The following is a 20,822-nucleotide window of genomic DNA, read 5'->3' on the forward strand; positions in this document are numbered from 1 at the left end:
ATATGATGAAGGAAACACAACACAGCATGATCCTAACCTCTGTGTCTAGGTCCTCTGGTAACTTCTCTTGTAAATAAAAATGTTTAACAGTGTCAATGACTGGCAGTACACTGAACAGGATCCTAATGCTGAGCCACAACTTAACATATATGACATCAAGTTGTGGCCAGTACTTAATAACGTGCATGACATCAAGTTGTGGCCAATACTTAGGAACACTGTGAATTAGGATCCCATTTCCACATGTCATTAAGTAAACAGTTTTCATTAAAAATGCAAGATACCTTATAGATTGTCTTAAAATGTGTAAAAGTCCATAAGTTGCATAATGGAAAAAAGGAAAACACTTTTTTTTTTTTTAGCAAATATACCAAACCTATGAAACAGAAATCTGAACAATTCTGATGCATTTTACATCAGACTCTGAGTCACCACTACCCATAAAATGTTCACCATCAGATCATGTCTCAACTCATGCAATTTCCATTAGTAGATAAAAGATCAAAAATATAGCACTCTGTTAGTGAGAGGAAGAAGTGGAGAAAATAATATTAAAATAGCCCTCAGTGATTATGCACTTATGCATGTCAAATGATGTTTAATTACAAGGAGCTTTCTGAGAATCTTTATTCAGTATAACTTGAAAATAAATCTAATAATCATGCCTCAGTGTATGTCACAATCAGCCTTTAAGATGCCATACCCATTTACTTCTAGAATTTTCATTTCTATTAAAGTATTAAAACACATCAATATTCTTCAGACTGGATGCCTTTCCTAATATATGACTGGAAAATATAATGAGCATCTTGGACATTTAAGTATTGTATTCTCTCTTGCATGCAACTCAATAAAAAGGTAATGCTATTGCTGTGCATAAAGTGAGTTTGCCAGTGACTGCATGTTAGGTTATGCAGATTTAATGTAAATGTTTCACTAAACTTGGATCCATGTCTGTGAATTGCAGATTGCCTTATAAACCCCATTTTCCTTGTTCTCTTTCGTGTTAATTAGAAATGGTTCTCTGATGGACATCTCTCACTCTCTTGGAGGATGATGGAAAGTGTATTTCATGAGGGAAAACAAGTTTCACTCCTAATTGATTCTTGTGTGTTTACCTGCCCAGAAAAGATGAAAATCAGAAGAACGAAGAGCAAAGCCCATGACTGCGTTCTAGGCTTTCCAGAACACTTGATGAAAAAAGGTAGGTTAATACATTTAAATCCACTTAAAACAGCGGATTACATTTCTTATTTCACTTTGCTTCACATTGCTCAAACTCAAACTAATTTGGCATTTCGCCAGGTTATCCAATATTGATTTGCAAAGAACAGGAGGAGACACAGTGATAGCCCAAGCATTGAGAATGCCTGATACAAGATATAAGAAACCCTGACAAGACAGAAGGCAGGCCGCACAAAGCTTAAGGAGTGAAATGAATGTTTTGCTGAGGCCATAACCTCCATCACAGCAGGCTTGGTAATATATGGTCAGGAGGGATCAGTACAGGCAGATTCTTGGCTGAGGATGGAGGCTGCAGGGAGTAACTAGCTTGCAGCCTCTGAACCATGGCCAGGACTGCTCCTCTGTGAGGGTCTCTGATAGTCCACTCCTGTAGAATGCCTTCTTCTTGGATTAATTGTCTAAATACGTGCCATGTCAGTAGAATCTTTATTGTACTGCCTCTGCCTGTCCCATACACCATAGAACAATATGGAGAAACTTTTCAGAGTTAATTTTGCCCTGCTCTGAGGTCAAATGCTTTTGGGAGAACTGCGACATTAAACTATAAATAAATAAATAAATAAATATATAAAATGCATTGTCCTACCTGTGGTGTCCTGTGTATTTTGCGCCTTTGATGTGGCCCACTCCCCTGCAGCCTGGGGTTGGACACACTCCCTGTGTCACGGAGCTCTTGAGGTCAGAAGGCCCTGCATATGCTGGAACAATGTATATTGAGCACTTAACTCACATGGCTGAAGTTCATCAATTTCCTTCCTGAAAATGTAAAAAGTCTTAATATTGAAAGTGCTGAAACAAACCTCTATTAGAGGAGCACAACATATCTGCAGTTGATACAAAAAGTGTCCTTATTGACAAATAAATATGTCTTATCGTTATCGGTTCATTTGAGTTGATCATTACAACTCATTCTCTTTTTGAGTGCTTTAGTTTCTAGCCATAAAGCTTCTTATACCTTCAACAGGCTAGTGCAAAAATGTCACTTAAAATTTCAGAAAATTTAGAAAATAAAATCCAGTGAAACCATTTTTGTTCACCTTTGTGTTAACTGCAATGCATCTCTCATGGATGACTGACGTTGCAGTTCAGGTGATGCTGTATGCCATCTTTTGTTTTTGTTCTGTTCCCATGTAGTTCTGTTTTGGTTTCTTTCCCTGCAGTGCCTCTTATGTATGCCTATTCTGTATTGGTTGCAGCTATGTCTCATTTTTCTTGATTTGTCCAAGTATTTATACCCATTATTCCCGTCTGCTTGATCAGTTATTGTGGCATTCTCCTTGTGCATGTTCACTGTTGCAATTGCTGAGGTCATTTTCTCTTTATGCTCTTTGTTTTATGTTTCATCTTGCTTTTTTGTATGATGTTATCTGGTAATGTTTCATTGACTCCCAGTACTTCAACCACAGACTATATTAAGGCTTCTGAATATGGATTTGCCCAAAATAAACATTGTTCATCCCCGGAAATGCATTCTGCCTCGCCTTACAGTATGTTTATAATTATTGCAGTGTTTGATTTACCTGATACATGGCTATGTAAAATTAAACACTGATCCATTTTTAGAGTTTCACATATCTTACTCACTGCACTTCATTTACAGATGGTAGTTTGAACTTGCTTTAATATATATAATGTTAAAATTATTGGTTAATCATCATCAGTTGTATCAACCCAAGTAATCTATTGGAGCATCCCTAGATAACTGCTGCAGTGTGCAGTAAGCATCTTTCCCCAAAACCTCCAAATGTGGTTATGGTAAAGGGTGTTGAAGAAACATGAAGCCTACATGCATGATACATAATGCAAACCACTGAAATGACATTAGGATATTGTTTTTCTCCCCATAACAGCTTGCCTTTTGTATTCGAAGTAGCAGTTTTATGCAGAAACCCAGCACTGTGCAAACACTGCTTGTTATATTACTCCAGAAACAATACAAGCAAATGTGATTGCGTTTGCCAAGGTCGGAGTTAGAGGTGAAAGACTCTTCACAAGTTTCATGGGAATTTGATAAAAGTAAGATTGATCATTGATTACCCAGAACACTGAAGACACTGCGGAAAGCTAATGTCTTGTATGTAGAACACAAGGTTCCTTTGAATAACTGACATTTAGTGAAGCCGTTTCATTATGTATTCAAATGAGTTTAAGAACAGAGCAGGACGGGACAGATCTGATAAAAGTAGCTCAGTCTCACACACACACACACACACACACACACACACACACACACACACACACACACACACACACACACAAAAAATCATTATTCATGTCCACAATTTTAATTAAATGCTAGCTACCTTTTAATAGCTAGCATTTAATATCTACATAAAATATGAATTAATGGATACATAATTTAAGATGTAAAATTATTTGAGAGTAGAGCCACTACTCTGTGGGCCCCTGATCAGTTTATATTTTCTTTACAGTATACGGTTGTTTGGGCTCTGTTAGCTGGCTACATGCATAAAGTCTTTCATAGACTTATGTAGTTGATCAGTTCTTTTCATTTCACCACTATGGAAACAGGCTCAGATACAGAAAGAGGTGACATACATGTCTCTGTGACATATAGAATGTCCATGATGCATAATCAGAGCATGTGTGGAGCATGGAGTTTCACACATATCTGCTAATGTTTGCAGACTTGTGATAATCATGTATTATTACACGATGTGCATGTTATGTAGGTCTGTGTGGTGTTCCAAGGCTGGGCACCTTGGAGTCAAGTGCACTCACTCGGTGGTGGTTCGAGGGGATGGCTTGTCCTTCCACACCAGCCCACAGGGTGAAGTTCCGGCAGGTCAGAGTCTACCCAGAAATCAAATTTTGAGTGCCAGCCATCAAAGTGTACCTGGTGTTAGAGTTAAAAGAGAACGCCATCCATGTGTCAATAATCATCAAATCTATTAATTGAAAAATACATATGGTAATGGAAATCTTTTTTTTGGCCAGTGCTGAGATTTTAGAACTTTAAAATAGATCTAATGAGAATTGCACCCTTGCTGGAAACTCAAGACTCAATGGACAATAGCAGGACAATATTTTGTCATCAGATATAATCTAATTACGACAGAGAAATCGGTTTTGTGATTAGTCAGCAGTTGATACTAACTACAAAAATATTTTAAACAAAACAATGAGGTACAGTGAGGCAAATTTCATTAAAGATTTTCACCTTTAAAAGCTTTAGCTTGCTGTGTAACCAATGGGATGGCTCTGATAAAGGGTTTTTATTAAAAATGTCAAAACCTTCCCGGAATCTGCATTCATTAGGCTTCATGTGAACCACCACAGCATGCAATCTCTGATGCAACTCTGATGTGACTTTATTGCAGTGTAAGAGAACTGTGATAAAACTACTGAGCTTTAGTTCCACCAAAAGTGAAATTTTCGCAAATATCAGTGAGGGCTGATCAACCTATGTCTTGAAAGCATAGTTAACTCTTGTTTTCTATTTTGTAGTGTAAACAAATTAATAATACTCCTACTCCTTAAAGAAGTATGAGCCAGTGGACCAATACTTAAATGTTATGCTGCTAACAGTTACAAGCTGTGCCAGTGTAGTATTTATTTGCCTCAGCAGTTTGAAAGTGTCTCCTATAAAAAATGCAGAAAGGATAAATAGTCCTAAATGAAAATAAAGTAAAGCTGATCTAAGACTGACACAGTAATGGACATCTTGTTGAATTTTTCAGGTTTCTAATGAGTTGCCCTTAATGGGAACTGCTCTAGGCTGACAAGATATAGAGCGTGTCTGATTAAGATGAATAGTTGTTTTCAAAGAGGAACAGGTCAAAATCAATGCAGTCAATGAGTTTTTTTGCCCCACATTAATTCCACAGACTCCTAATAGCCGGAATCGGATCATATAATTAAGAATTAGTATGACTAGGGAGATGCTTTCATCAGTCATAAAAGGCATTAAGAGACGAAGCCAATATCACAACCTACAACCAGCTAATAGCACTCTGAGAGCCTTTTGCAAATACATACCACACCTGTAAAATGTATTTATGTACAAAAATCACACAGTCTCATGTGTATACAAGTAGAAAATATTTCTACTTTTAAAAGTAAAAATGCAGATGACTATTTTTATGAAAAAAATCATTTAATGCCATCAACTCTGAGTCGTCACTAAACACTAGAATTATGAAAGCCAGACTAAGAGAAATGCTCAAGTGTCTATTTAAGATGTAATTGCCAGGCATGGGAATGGTTCAGTACATAAAAAAATCAATGAAAGTGTAGAACATTATTACAGATTTAGAAAGGAGATGAATATTCTGAACATAGACAAATCAGTTTCAACAGAAGCCTTGACTGCAGCATTTGAAGAGGTTGGGTGGCACAATAGGCTAGTGAAATCGCCATATATTATCATCACCATTATCAACCCAGTCATCCAACTAGCACAGCACACTTTCTCTTTATGAGAACTGCATATTTAAGCGTCACTGGTAGCCAAAAAGTTAATTAATTGTATTTTACTTTTAAATAAGTTTAATCATTTCCATTTACAGAAGCAGTTTTATAGAAGTAGTTTGGATGTGGGGGAGAGTGTTTTCATTCAGGTGCTGACAAAAGTGGTTGTTGTTAATTTGGCATATGTAACGTGCCTGTCAGGACATGCAATTACACAAAGCCACTATTAGAGAGATATCACTTGAGCTGATCTGCAACTGGAGTTTCCATCTCTTCCTTGTCTCTCCATACTCACCTTGACTCTGTAGTCTTCAGTGTCCACAACTGTGGCCACACGGACCAGCATTGGGTTTCGCCTGTCCACTGCTTCTAACTTCATGTTGATCTGGAATCCATGAGGGGCCCTCTGCACACGTACAACATTTATCAAACCCTTCACTCAGCTTTACGCCAGGAGCATAAACTGTTTCTGTGGTATTTACAAGTACAGGCTGCTGCGAGGATGAGTTGGGCTTTCTATAATTTAACTGCCATTCAGAGTTTGTTCTGCCTCAAGGTTTGCTTTTTCTTTTTACTAAGACATGGTGGTTGGGATTTATCAATAAAAGAGAAACATTATGAAACACAATCCTGCAGTACAATTTAGCAGTGCTCAGAAATAGAATGACATCAATACTTCAATATGCACATTCAATCTCTCTCCCTTACGCATACAAGATGCACAAATGCACCTATAGAAATAGGTATGCATGCGCAGACACACCAAGATCTAAGAAGGTGCAGGCATACCCACCACCCACACACATACCCACACAAAACATGTCATCTCTTTTGCTTTCTCAGACGTAGAAAATGCTTTTTTGTTGTGATGTGAAAGCCATTCTCTGCTTACCATACAAAAGGCTTGGCTTGAAACTGCAGAAGAGCCACTATCTTCTAAGTATTCATCCCATACAAAATGCTCTGGATTGGGGTGTCCTTGAAGAAAAGCCAAAAAACATAATCTGAGCAGAAAAAGGAATGGTGCATGTTTTTGGACTCATTGGTTTGGCTACAAGAGCAAAGAGATGCATCATAAGTCCTTGTGTGACGGAAGCACATAGCTGTACACTTTAATAAAGGCCCAAGACCCCACACCTAAATATCCTCTTCCCCCTAACTGAGAGCCATATTCATCTGTGGTTGCACAGAACATCAAGAAAGCAATAAAGTACTCAGCATTATGCACTGGAAACAAATATTTAAAATATGACAGTTCCTAGTATGCAGATATACGCACTTTTTACAGTTTTTCATTACAGCAGTAGTAACCTTTAGACATATTATACAATCAAAATGGGTTGGGTTTCTTAAAAGAATCATAAAATAAAATGATCTTAAAATTGTAGAGCAAGTAATACACTGAACACTCTCATTTAAGAAGTTCTTAATACCATGTTGTAAACCTGATTGATATGCTGTTTCAATATTATACAGTGCACGGACGTCAAAAAAGTACCAATGAGCTACATTCCTCCTGATGAGAAGCCAAAGGGGGGGAGAAAATCACACAACTTGGTGAAAAATGTTCCCGTGGTGGCCTTATCCCTTTAAACTTTTCATAGCAAATTCCTCTCAATCCATTCCATATATCAGTCTTAATTCATTGGATTGCAAACATTTCTCTCTTGTATTAACAGAGTTTCTTGGATACAAAGCTGTGTTTAAAATAATGGGAGGATACACAAGGTACAAAAAGGAATGGAGGTGCATCCGAAGGACTGCTAAAAAGCAACAGAGAGCCCAGTGTGCCGTTTTAACTCCGGAATAAAGACGTAGCTTTACCAAAGCCTATCACAGCTTTAGCCTTGCATACACACACCCACACTTACACCCCCAAACATCCCTTATCTATAATGAAATCTAGCCAACATACAGGGTACCCATGGTAGAATCCCACTGTAACAATCTACATTTTTGGAATTTGCCACTCTTCATATGGCTGCAACAGCATTCTCACGATAATATCTTCCAAGAATAAATGACCAAGTAGGAATAGTTGAGCTGTGTCTGAGTTAGGTGCAGCGCATGGTTCATAACCTGTTTGAATTGTGCAGTCTGGGAGAGTGACTGTGATCCTGCCTGCTTTCTTCTGACTGCATCCGTAGGTATGACTTGGCTGGTTTAGCTGTTTTCTGTCTGCTTGGATTACATTTCCCTCCATTATTTATACTACCAAAGTCCACAGTCTAGTGGTTGCCTCTCTGGCCCATCTTGGTAGCCTTTAAGAGAGACAGCCATTCTCCAAAAGGTCCCCAAACACTCAAATGCATGTCCCTGTGCTGAGGAATCAACAGCAGCTTAATATATGATAATGAAAGCCTAATATAATACTAGAGTCAGGGTTTGTGCACACACATGTGAGAGTGTGTGCATGTTTATTAGGGGTTCAAACACCATATTTGATGGAACCCTATTGTACATTTTCTTCTTTTTCTTCTGATTCTCCCCCTAAAACTACTCATGCAGACCACACTGTAAGTCATGCAGAAATGAAACTTAGTCATTTGGTCCAAACTACTCCACCCTACACGAGCTCAGTGCTGAACGTTCTGACATACAAATTTTGAGGCTAGGATTTACGGTTCAGAAGTTGTATGTTAATATTAATCCTTGGCTTTTCCTGATATCCCCGTCTCTGCCCATTAATTTCTGCTATGATGACTTTTTTGATGATTTCCATAATATGGAAAATCTATGTTTGTGAACTAGTCCTAGGGTTTTCACCTTATCTGCAAGAAATTGTATTTCTTAGAGTCTAAATCTCAATAATTTAATCTAATTAATTAATAAGCATCAAAAACATTTGACATTTGCATACATTCAATAGTTTAGATGCGAAACTTTTACATAAGCAGCTGAATTTCACCAATGCTTTCATTAGATTTTGAGAGACTGATATGGCAGATCATTTTAAGGCGATTTGCCAAAACTGTCCAACATTGTTTAATATGGAGTGCTACAATATGCAAATATGCAATGCAAATATACCATATCCTCATCAACAGTCAGCCCAAAGTTGAAACTTTGCATGTGGTTTCTTTGGGTGATTATTGGGTCTCCTTGATGACGATGATATAGCCGTCAAGACATGGCCATCATTAACCAGTTAACGGTCATCTGACATTTAACAGGACTGGCACTGGCCAATCCACATGAAACTTGAATGGTATGTTCAGGGCCACATTTTGTAAAACATGTTCAATGTGAATGCCATTCTATTTCAAACGTGTCCACAAAATCTTGGGATCAAAACAATGTTTCTATGAGACAGATGAAATGGCTTCTTGGAATATTTTTCTAAACTTTACAGATTATGCGGAATTCACCATTGTTTAAAAACTCCTTTCAAACCTTTTCAAGTCATAGGTCTTTCACTGAACTGTCTATAAAATGGTCTCACTGTAGTCTTTGGAGTCTCTAAATAATTATCTAAAAAAATGTCAAAATTTAATACTGTGTGGATGCTGCACATCAGTTATATATTCCAATTCATCTTCCATGATGAATTGATTAAAACTCTACTAGGTATCTGGACACTCCTTTGAGGTAAAATGCAAAACAATGCAAAGCTAAGATATATTGTTTAAATTAAGTGTAATAACCAATGTTACAACGCAAAACTTTTTAAGAAGGAGAGCTTTATCACTACATATCTATTCCTAAATTGTATACGAAAATCATATTGATTAATTGCTATTTTCACCAAACCAAAATTTTACAACATTAATAGATAGGTTTAGTCTCCACCAAACTTTCCATACCTGTTCACAACAACTTGTTAAAAGGCCACCACTAAGTATGGTTGAGCTGAGTCAACCTAAATCAGTCTAACAGTTACAGAAATGTATGTGATATTACAGCAGTGGTTTGCATTACTGGTCAGAATGTGCTTGCACCCCAGGGATCACTGCTTGTGGCCATATTTTAGATTATTATTTTGCCCCATTATTTTATCTAGTCAATGACCCAATATATAATGATTGTGTTTGGAGATTAATCCAAAGGCTGCTCTGGTTTATGAAAATGTGAATCTGATTAACGCTGCAGACCTGGATAGAAAGAGCATCTCTGGGCCAACACTGCACCCTGGAGCTGAGAGGAGAAGCTCAGCAGTTCAGAGAAAAGAGAGAAAGAAAAAAGAAAAAGAAAGAAAAACAAAAAAGAGAGACAGAGAGAGAGAAATAGAAAATCTCTCTATTGGCCTGCTTGGTAACAAATGATTAACACATGACATTAATTTGCAATGGCGCAGCAAGGTTTTTGTTTTGGAACAGCAGAAATGTCAGTCATGCTCTTATCCAGCAGTTTTAGACCAAGATGTTAGATCACTTTTCTCTTGTGTGAAACCAGAAGTGAGATATGCCAATTATATGTTTCCGTAACACATAACTTTCATCTGACAGATGTGTTTATGACATGATCTGACAAATCAATGACTGTTTATGTTTGAGTGGGTGTAAACCATGTCTGATGATGCAGGAGCTGATATGTATATCAAAATCAGTCTCTGGGGGCTAAGGTGGGCCTTTATTGAATTAGACAGCATATATGCCTCATCAAGCCAAAGAGATGATGGATAAACAACAAACAACTATGGAAAAAACTAATCTGTAAACTGGGGCCCTCGGAATAGACTGGCCAATATTTAGTTTAAGGAAAAGAAGCTCTGTGCCTTTTACTTTGAGACAAAGTATGATAAAGACCAATTCAAATCAGTGGGTAATGACAGGACCGTAAACTTGGCATTTTATAGAGCTGCCTGCAAAATAATATTGCTGTTTAAGAGTCAAATAATATTAAACATATCTACATTTACGGCATTTACAGACACTACTGGCCAGAGAAAATTACAACAGTGCTCTCCATGGAATAAATCCATATGTGAGTACATTAGGCCTGAACCCTGTCAGTCAAAATACACACAAGGAAAAGAGTAAGTCGTACTGATGAATAATCAAGTGTCTTGGAGTGGCTAGAGAATGGTGTAAACTTAATTCACAAAACATTTCTCTTGCTCAGTGAAGCAACATATTTAAAAATGTACTCAAAAAATATATTACAAAAAGGTGAACACTAATGCAGGCTATAACCATGTTTTTGTAACATAACAGAAATCAGCCTTTTGTAGCCAGCATTATAAGTAATGTGTCCTTTAATTAAAGAAGAGTCAGGTGAATACTATGGTAAGTGCTTTACATCTAAAAGACAAAATGACGCCACTCCCCTAGTATAGATTGGTTGAACAAATAGTGTCCAGTAACTGGCCTTTTTACCCTGTATGTATGGAGTTGAGGCAAAGAGATATGCAGAGTGTGGGCAGAATTCTTGGGTCACAACTAAGGCATTTACCCTGAGGTGCTGTGAGAGGTCGGCCATGGTCCTGGCACCAGCCCACTGGGTGGATATGAGGGCTACTGGCATCACACCTGAGCAAAACCAAGACAGGAATGAATGAATGATTAAATAAATAAATAAAATCACACTTAAGTTATCCTTTTATTAAGTGTCACAATAATATCATTATTCTAATATCATTCTGACGATTCCTTGACAGCAAGATAGCTTCTTTCTTACTGTACAAAAACTAGCAGTGCACCAGTTCAGTGCTGCTTTTAATTATAAAAGAGCTAAAAGCAAGAAGTAAAAAAGAAGCTTGGGAGAGGAGAGGGGGAGGGAGATGGTGAATACTATTAAGTCTCTATTCACTCTGTGTATGTATGTATGTATGTGTGTGTGTGTGTGTGTGTGTGTGTGTGTGTGCGTGCGCACACACACTATAGCAAGATGATTTGAGAGAGAGCTGCAAGGCTCGGAGCTTCTCCTGTTGTAAGCAAGCAGCATGACAAAGAGGGAAAGAACATCTCCCATCATCTCAATCATATCCTACATTACGCTGAACCCTTTTACACACTGGCTTTTCGTACAGCCTGTTTCCTTTAAATGTGGGATTTCCCCATATAACATGCTTCTGCATTAGATAATTCAAAATTAAAATATATATTTTTTAAATAAATTAGGTAATTAAAAAGAATTACCCAAAATAATTAAGTAATTAAAATTATGCAAAACTAATATATGAACTGCTTGTCTATAATATTAAGTCATAAATAGCCAATTTCAATAAATCCTAATCATATGCATATTAGTCCTAGTATTTTCCATTTGACTCAAACATGCCATATGAATATGAATTCCTGTAACACATGGCATTTGCAAGAGGAATTTTGAGTGAATGCCCAATATACGCTTTCCTGCTGTTATCGTACAGTGTTTTAAAGCAGGCCTCAGATATGTGCCTCCACATCTGAATGTAGGTGATGAGCTCCGACATGCCTTCAGAATTCAATTGGACCCCTCTCAGACACAGAGCACTGTGCCTTCATTATACATTCAAGAAAAAGGATTAATGACTGAAAATAAAGCTAAAAGACAAAAATTCCATCTTGGTGTACACAAAAGTGTTTTATATTTCCATTCAGTTTTAAATTTGTAAAAATGGGATCCCACCTTTAGTAACATTTAAACCTCTTTTTGTTTACTCCAAAACAATCGGTGAAGCTTAAGCAGTGTGTCTGTGAGCTTCTTCTGTACAATGGTGTCCTACCAGTAGTCGTAGGTGTCATCCCAGTTATCAAAGTGAACCAGGAAGCGATTGTCCACAATATCAGCCACCGAAGCCACACACACCAGGCAAGGGTTCTTCCTGTCCACTGCCTCCAGTTTCATGCCCACTTGGAACTTTGAGGTGGTGAAGGTCTGTGTCAAACAAGGTTTTTAGGGCTTATCTAGAGAATTAACCCCAAAATCTTAAATTTAATGTTGCATGCCAATTTAAACATCTATAACTCTGATAACTGTGCTAAAATTGAAAGCTAAAGAGAAATGAGAAATTCGTTACCCATGTGATTATCTAGGTAATGTAAATTCAAATTCTTGGCTATACAAATATTTTCATTTTAACTATAGCAGTAAATAAATAGAGGCTAACAGTGGAAAAACAGATGCACGCCATATCTATTACTGCAGCTTTCTTTTTCTGGACTGAAGTTGACAGCCTGTTTCTCCCTGCAAGTGACGCTGTTCTCTGCCAAGAGGAGACCTACTGCATCTGTGTCGCATAAGCCCGCGCACTTACGCTGTTTTGGGATTTGAACAGATTCTTTGGTGCAGCCTGAGCATTGCAAGCTTCCAAGTATTTCTCCCAGTTAAACTCATTCATCTTATAACCTGAGAGAAATAAGACACAGAGACAAGTAGGGAGGTACAGAGAGAGTCAACATGAAAGGGGAATGAAAGAGATGCTCAAGATAAATGGAGACAGAAACTGAGCAGACACCAATAAGGTATAAACACTGTATAATAATACATGTGCCTATTGTCTATTGTGATTAATCCATATTCATATTAAACTATTATTTGAATTATTGCAAAAACGTTATTCATTACTTGTGAGACTGAGAAGCAATTTGAAGTCTTATCATGTGCTATATGTCTGGAATATTACGCAGTATACATGCTTTGAATTATAACTAAGGAAAGAAAAAAAAAAACTTTAAAGGCTTTGAGTGTTTTCTTAATATGTTGCACGGACACTGTGGCACAGGTGGACTGCTGACCATCCTGGCCCACCCAGCATCTAGTGGAAGAGTACAAGAGGAAGGAATGCTCACACAACTCCCCACCTGCAAGTCAACACGTGTCTCTCTTGTGCCCCTATTTAATGCACCTGGAAGAAGGCAGATCTCTCACCTTTCGGTGGGTGAAGTTTGTGACCTGTAGATTCGCACCATCCAGCTGGTTTGATATCAGGAGAGTCAGCGTTAACCCAAAAGTTATAACACTCTGAGTAACCATCAATGTGGAGACGCAATCGGTAGCCAATAACCTGATAGACACACAGTCAAAAAAACCAACTGTTCCAACTTAACCAGCATGAACACATCTGATTAAGAACAGCTCTGGTCTTTTTATGACAATCACTTTACAGGAACATCAAGACTAAGCTTCCCAGAAACATCTTAATCTACTATTAACTGATCGGGAGGAGTTCACAGACTCATACTTTTTTACTAAAGTGTACTGTAATGCATTTGGGAAACAAAGTCCTCCGACACTATGCTAACCTCGGCCACGGAGAGCACGCAGAACATGGAGGGGTGCAGTGGGTCAATTCCCTCCAGTCTCATCCCCACTTTAAATCCATTCCTGCTGGAAGGAAACAACTGGTACTGTAAACAAGCACACACCCCCCCCCCCCCCACACACACACACACACAAAAACAAAACACATATGCGTCAACCACAGTTAGCCTCTGTAAACTCAAGCATACAGGAAATCAAGAGCATTTAGGGGCATTTTACTCCTGTCACATTTAATTCATTTCTCAAAGACCAAGATGCTGCTATACCGAAGGAGTGTCTGTGCGCTCAAGTTGCCATGGAAACGAATACATGCTCAGTCGCATTTCGAAAGGGACCAGATGTCTCGTCAGATCGCTTCATGAACAAAGTGGCCTGTGTGGTGATGGGTGTGCTGAAGGACACGCAGGCCCTTTCAGAATAAGGAAACAGCAGAGTACCTGCCACACCTCACAGCATGATGAATTCAAGCGCAAATCTGGAATGATACCTAGCTTGATTTCTGACAGTTATGGCCTGAGCAACTCAAATAAATAGCAGTCATCTATAAATTAACTGAAAATGTAACCTTAAAACCTGATGGGTAAAACAGCTGCTATCTTGATGGGATGTATGGGTTACATATCTCCACGCAAGGCCCCATGTTTACAAAGAAGGTTATTAGTATGCCTTAACACCTGACAGTGTGACTGATTGTTCAAATTAATATCAGATTCCTGAACACGGTTTTCTTATATGATTCTTAAACATCAAACAATATATGGATACAACTAATGAAACACATACACTCTTTATATAGTTACCAATGCGCACATTCTGGATAAGAGATTAAATAGCGGAGCAGGGCACTGAATTTTTATTGTCACTGGGTTCCTGGTTTTAGGACAAACAATGTCACCTAGGTTGCTGGTGACGGTGCTGGCAAGCCTGTAGTCCCTTAGATAAAAGTAATACTTTTAATGCATTTTAGATAATAATTAGTTTATAATTAAGTATAAAGTCTGCATAAACCTTTCTTCCTTACTGGACAAATCATTATGGCAACACAAGATATCTCCAGAACAACACAGAACAAATCTGATTAACAGCATGTTTTCTTTGGAACAGAAGATAATGGTATGTGGTTAGCTGCCTAATCCTGCATTATGGTGCATTACTAAAGTCATGGCTAACCTTTAACATTTCTGAGCACTTCTCAAATTACCCCATATTACACAATGTTAGTATGTACTCAGCAGTCACAATAAGGTGAATATTATTAATAAGTATTTTAAGAAGAGTAGAAGGTAAAAGATTAATCTGAGTATGTGATTGCCAAGGAATGACAGTTTCATTCAACCAACCGAACAGATTCAGTATCTTTATTTGAGGTTGCTTATTTTCATAATGTGGCATAATTAAACACTTCATCCATTAGGCATGCCAGACTCTGTGTTATGACCAAATAGCTGGTAAGATATTTAACAAAGACATTCTGTTTTGAATTTTTATGATCATGCCTATATAGCTGTGATTCACTACACACACACAAAGATAGCTATAATACATTACTAGAAGCTCAGAACATATGTTTGTGAATGTCACGTAATGAACAAATCTCACTGCATTTACAACACTACATTTACAAATGCTACAATAAGATGAGTAGCCATTAATCCAATTTCAAATCTCACTAAAGTGATTAAGATAAAACCCTACAATTCTTCATGTGTTAAAAGATCACCTTTAGATCAGCCACTCTAAGCTTAACATCAGCCTGACAGAAAAAAGCTTCTCTAATCAATATGTTCCCTTCCACTCAGGCTGCCTGTGGGCTCTTGCTTCTGTGTCCCAATATACTGCTCTGTATCAACCAGTGTGAGCAGCCAACAGTTTACTCCACAGTGCAATTCCAAAGCCTAGAGCAAATGACCCGCAAGGAGCCACAAGAACGCTGCAGGAAGCACAAACACGCAGGCCTCAGTACATTAATCATAGAGAGGACAGGGTCATTATGCATCCATGATAAGGGCTTACCACAAAAAAATGCCTGCAGACTAAATAGGCCAACACAAAGAGATGGCAGAGCATCCAGTACATACTACATACTAACATCTTATTGATCCAATAAGATGCTCAAACTGAACATTCTGCAGCCTTAACACATCTGTCCCTTTTTTTTGCTTCACTGTCAGGATGATCTATTTTTGTACTCCCCAGGCAAGAAAGCTAGTGTATTTTATCAAATAAATTGATGTTTAATATTTGGCATTTCCCCTTAGAACAGTGAAATATTTAAACATGAAACTGAATTTAAGCATGAAACCCTTGGAAATGAAAAAGATTTCAAGTTTCTTTTCCTTTGAAAATTGGGCCCAGTGGGACTCTTAACAAGTGGAGTTGCTGACAGATTTTAGTAGATTTACACAGCGTGTGCATTACATGAGCCAATTCATTTCAGGCTTCAGCTTTATGGAAAGTAGGCACGTTAACTGTGAACCCGTACTTTAAACAAAAAGCTATTTTGGAAATACACTGCAAAGAAAATACAGAAATATGCTATAAAAACCTAGACCCAACATGTATAATATCAAAATTGTTAATATCTCCTGAAACAAAATTTACAGAGGAGCTGCTTGGTCCTTGTTAGTGTTTTTAGTGTTTCTGGCTTTTGTTACAAGAGATTTTTAAGGTTGTAAAGATGCACTTGTGGCCCATTGTGTTAGCTTTTTTTCCCCACATATTCTGTATGTGGCAGAGCTTGTGAGTGTCTCCATGTCATACATAAGATGTGTGTTGAATAAGGGTCACTATTATTCAGCTAAGATATGCACAAGGACAGCAACTAAGCTAAAACATCAAACTCAGATATGTTTAATAATGTAAAACATAAATGGAAATGTATAACAAACAAATCAGCTGCTGAGAGTTGCTAGGGCTGCCCAAGAATTGAATCCTGAGAGAGGGGGAAAAAAAATAAAAAAGAACTGTACTGCAGCTGAAAAGGACATTTTCCTCTATACAATTAGGCTAGTAATTAACCTTATAATAACTATATAAACAGAGCTGGCCACAAGTTGACCTAATAGAATCATTGGTAACTGTTTTACTTACCAACAGCTCTTGGTTGACTGAAACAATGAATTTATTTACTAGACAGAACACAAAACAATCATTCAACAGGATCATACAGAACCAGGCTGTAGCTTCGAAATGTGTTGGGCTGTGTGTTGGGCTGTGTGTTGGGCTGTGTGTTGGGCTGTGTGTTGGGCTGTGTGTTGGGCTGTGTGTTGGGCTGTGTGTTGGGCTGTGTGTTGGGCTGTGTGTTGGGCTGTGTGTTGGGCTGTGTGTTGGTGTGGTATCGCAAATATCAACTGTCCATTAGCCAGTAGACAGAATACCTTGTAAAAAGACATTCAGGATCAAGCATAACATTTAAAACATAACACAGTGTCACCCTGTGAAGTGGCATTCTAACAAGTGCTTGCAATGTGATAAGCCTGGACATTTATCAAAATGTATCCACTTACTCCAATGTTGGCCATCAAACACCATGACGGCATTAAGATGCATGGCTATTCGCAAGTTCTCTTTACACTATAGCAATAGTGTGTCAATCATTTCAATTAAGAAATCATTAAGCCGTCATTAACATTTTATTATAGTTGTCATATGATTTGTTTGTGGGAGAGTGAAAAAGTAGTCTATATGCTCCATAAAACAATTAAAATGATATAGTCTGATATTAATTAAACTGCTTATATTTATATTGCTGTACATAATCTACTGTTAATGGCTGATTAACAGTTAATCGCTATGTTAAAACATAAATCATGTGTCTGATAATAGCAAAACTACTTTAGGTAAGGATAAATTTATTCTATTTCTGAATATGCAAGGTGGAAGAGTTATAAATGTACCAAGACAGCATTCACAGAACACAGGAAGCTAACAGCTGAGATCTACACACTGTAGCCCCTGTAATCTATCTGCAGTTCTACAGAAAGTGTAGCGCATAAGGCCCTTGTATTGACTTCAATCAGCACTTTAAGGATTTACAGAGATAGCACAAATTTCTACAGGAAAGTGTGTGTGTGTTCATTCATATTCACCTCAGTAAAACATCTCAGAGGGGCAGCTATGGCTCTCTCCTCCTCCAAATATTCATCCCATGACCAGGGCCTCTTCTTACTGTTAACTGCTTCCATTCAAAGATTACAGTTTCATATATAAATGTTTTGACTTACTGCAAAGAATAGAACATTTTATCTGTAAAAGGGTACCTCTAGCAGAGTAACTTCTGAATACCCCCCCAGCCCACCCCCCAAAAAATGGTTGAATAGTACTGAAGAAAAACTCTTAAAGTTGGACCATGTCAAACTAGATGTAAACACAAATCCTCCTTCTAAGTATACATTTCATAACAAAGACAGCAGGGATTTGAGGTGCTAGACATGTCAAGCATGGTGAGCCATTTTACCACTTGAAGCAGTCACTTTATTTTTCATCTTTGTCGTATCTTCTTTTGGACGTTCCTACGAAGGACATTACAGTAATAAGGCAACATAAGAAAAAAAACAAAGCAATGAATAGAGCTCTGCGAATGGGAGGAAGGTGCCTCTCCATACTCACTCTGAGACAGTATTCCTCTGATGCACCTCGCACATTCAAACTCTGTTTCCTTTTTTTCCTGTCCTCTCCCTGCATCATTAGAAAAAGATTGATTCTGAAACAAGATGCAAACAGAAAGCAGCAATGAACAAAACAAGAGACAAGAATCAAATCCACTGTTAAAAAACATGGAAAAAAGCTTCAGTCCACTGGTGACATGCTTGATGAACCATGTTCTGCTCTATTAAACAGTCCTACATTCATTGAGGTATATTCTTGTACCACGTTCAGCGCAGAAATAATGGAATGTCCTGACAAACAGAACCAGAAGCCATGCATGGTACTTTATGACTCTGTATGTAGGTTTGTAGGCAGCTGAAGTTGCTGTGGCATGTGCAACCAAAGTATAAAGAGATACTATAAAGCTAATTTATTTGTTTAAAACAAGTACACTGCTATGTTTGGTTTAGTGAGTTCCTAGCTTGTTATATGATGTTATTAACATGCTGGCTAGGAAACATTAATTAAAAGGACCAGTATTGGATGACCAGACTTTTCCAGAAGGCCTCCTAAACTTGCATTACTAGGCTTAGTTAGATACATCACACATACTTTCTTTAGGCCCTCACAACTCAAGCTATGGTTTATGCTTGTATTCCTAAAAACACAAGCATGAAAAAGGAAAAGTCAGTTAGGATTTTAAGATAAATATTTGGCATTTAATAAAATGCCTACAGCTCATTAAAATATACTTAGTTGATAACTGATTAAATTCTTCAACCATAACCATGCACATAACACAATATTAAAATTGCAGGGATGAAAAAAAAAATAAATAATTTTTAAATCACTTTGTTTTTTTATAGGATCAAATAAAAACTTCATAACTCAGTCACAGAATCCATACAAGAGCCTGTTGTAAAAGCAGGAGTTGGGTAATCTCGCATAACTTATGAAATTTACCATAAAAACGGAGTTAACTTCAGTAATGTCATTTTAATGCATGGTTGTATAAGATTTTAATTAATCTAAACTTTGTGATAAAGTTAATAATGTGACATAGCTGGACAAAAACTGCAACAGTCTGATAGGTTTGGTTTCAATTAACATTCTTTATTAGCCATGCTGACCATAGCCCATCTGAAAACTCAACACGACCCTTAGGAGACTTTCCAACTGGTGTTTACACTCACCTAATCCACCCTATCAGGGAATTGGCCCTCCAGATCCCATTCCATTCACATTCTACGACCGCACCAAATTGTTCCAAGGCCTAGCATCAAAGCAGAAGAAAAAAAGTTTAACCTAATGGAAAGGTTCTAGTAATTAATATAGTACTGCACAGAGACAGCAGTTAAAGGGTGGGAGGGGGAGAGAGGAAGCGAGAGAGAGAGAGTGAGAGATCACTAGAGCCTGTGCTTGACCTCCACAATTTAATTAATGCACTTGAGAGTCAAATCTTGAGGGCAGCATTGATCATAGTTTGTCAGTGAATGACTACCCTATATCAAGCACTGAATGAACTGCAGTGAGATGTGAAATGTCTTCAAAAATTTAATTTACCACACTAGCGCAAAAGTTCTTACATCATATAGAAGCACGAAACATTGCATGCTCTCTCAGAGTCATCTTACTTTAAATATTCTCTAATCCACACTAAGGTAAGTGTTATCCTGTTATTCTCACAATAAAGATGGAAGAAAGTGCAGAGATATTCTAAATGGAACCCACACATGCCAGCATCCAGACTAATAAAGGACTGAAGCTCACTTTGCTTCTGATGTTCTTTATCTGTTATTGACTCCATGGTGTGTCCACGTGGAAGTAATTCCTATGCAGTAATTCCTATGTTAAAGACCTAATGCAACAAGTGCCATGATGGTGCCAATCGTACTATTTTCAAATAATCCAAACCCATTCTAACTCAGCATTTCCCTTTAAAACCCTTTACTGGCATTAATGAAGATCATGAAGATATCAAATGAGGATTACATAATCCTCATTTTAATTTGGTAAATTGTGCATTTTGCAATATAATACAGATTGTATAGGCCAAAGTGCACAAACAGAATGACGAGGGAAAAATCAATTCCATTTACCAAATTGCCTGTGGGCAGTTAAGGTAAAGAATGTCCCACAATTAGCTGCTCAGGGGCTAAGAGGCTGCAACAACCATTGGTACAATATATGACCATCAGCCACTATCGGACATTCCAAGCCCTACCATTTGTGCTTTTTAAACTTCCTAACAGGAATTGGACAAAACAAGACTGAATTATGCTGTAGATCACTTCATATGAAATACACTTGCCATCACAGGCAATGAAAGAAAAATCTGGTTTAACCAAGAGCTTTCAAAAAAAGGTAAAAGAAAA

At 37.7% G+C, this 20,822-nt stretch overlaps 1 protein-coding gene across 3 annotated transcripts in view; it reads right to left on the reverse strand.

The window, feature by feature from the left end:
- LOC113572697 (lethal(3)malignant brain tumor-like protein 4) overlaps positions 1–20,822 on the reverse strand; it is a 58,645-nt gene that overhangs the window by 31,981 nt on the left and 5,842 nt on the right. For 2 of the 3 annotated variants that reach the window (XM_027002475.2, XM_027002494.2), the window contains exons 2-14: positions 19,641–19,720; positions 18,469–18,562; positions 18,317–18,371; positions 17,949–18,037; positions 13,842–13,946; positions 13,468–13,603; positions 12,854–12,945; positions 12,323–12,474; positions 11,068–11,144; positions 6,569–6,654; positions 5,972–6,082; positions 3,988–4,102; positions 1,832–1,943 (exon numbers count right to left, since the gene is read on the reverse strand). In XM_027002475.2, coding sequence (XP_026858276.2) covers positions 1,832–1,943; positions 3,988–4,102; positions 5,972–6,082; positions 6,569–6,654; positions 11,068–11,144; positions 12,323–12,474; positions 12,854–12,945; positions 13,468–13,603; positions 13,842–13,946; positions 17,949–18,037; positions 18,317–18,371; positions 18,469–18,546 — 1,208 coding nt within the window. In that variant the 5' untranslated portion in view covers positions 18,547–18,562; positions 19,641–19,720. The remainder of the gene's footprint in view (positions 1–1,831; positions 1,944–3,987; positions 4,103–5,971; positions 6,083–6,568; positions 6,655–11,067; positions 11,145–12,322; positions 12,475–12,853; positions 12,946–13,467; positions 13,604–13,841; positions 13,947–17,948; positions 18,038–18,316; positions 18,372–18,468; positions 18,563–19,640; positions 19,721–20,822) is intronic. The other variant, XM_027002484.2, reaches the window with a different exon arrangement.

The sequence above is a fragment of the Electrophorus electricus genome, chromosome 10 (genome assembly GCF_013358815.1).
Source record: "Electrophorus electricus isolate fEleEle1 chromosome 10, fEleEle1.pri, whole genome shotgun sequence".
Classification (NCBI taxonomy): domain Eukaryota; kingdom Metazoa; phylum Chordata; class Actinopteri; order Gymnotiformes; family Gymnotidae; genus Electrophorus; species Electrophorus electricus.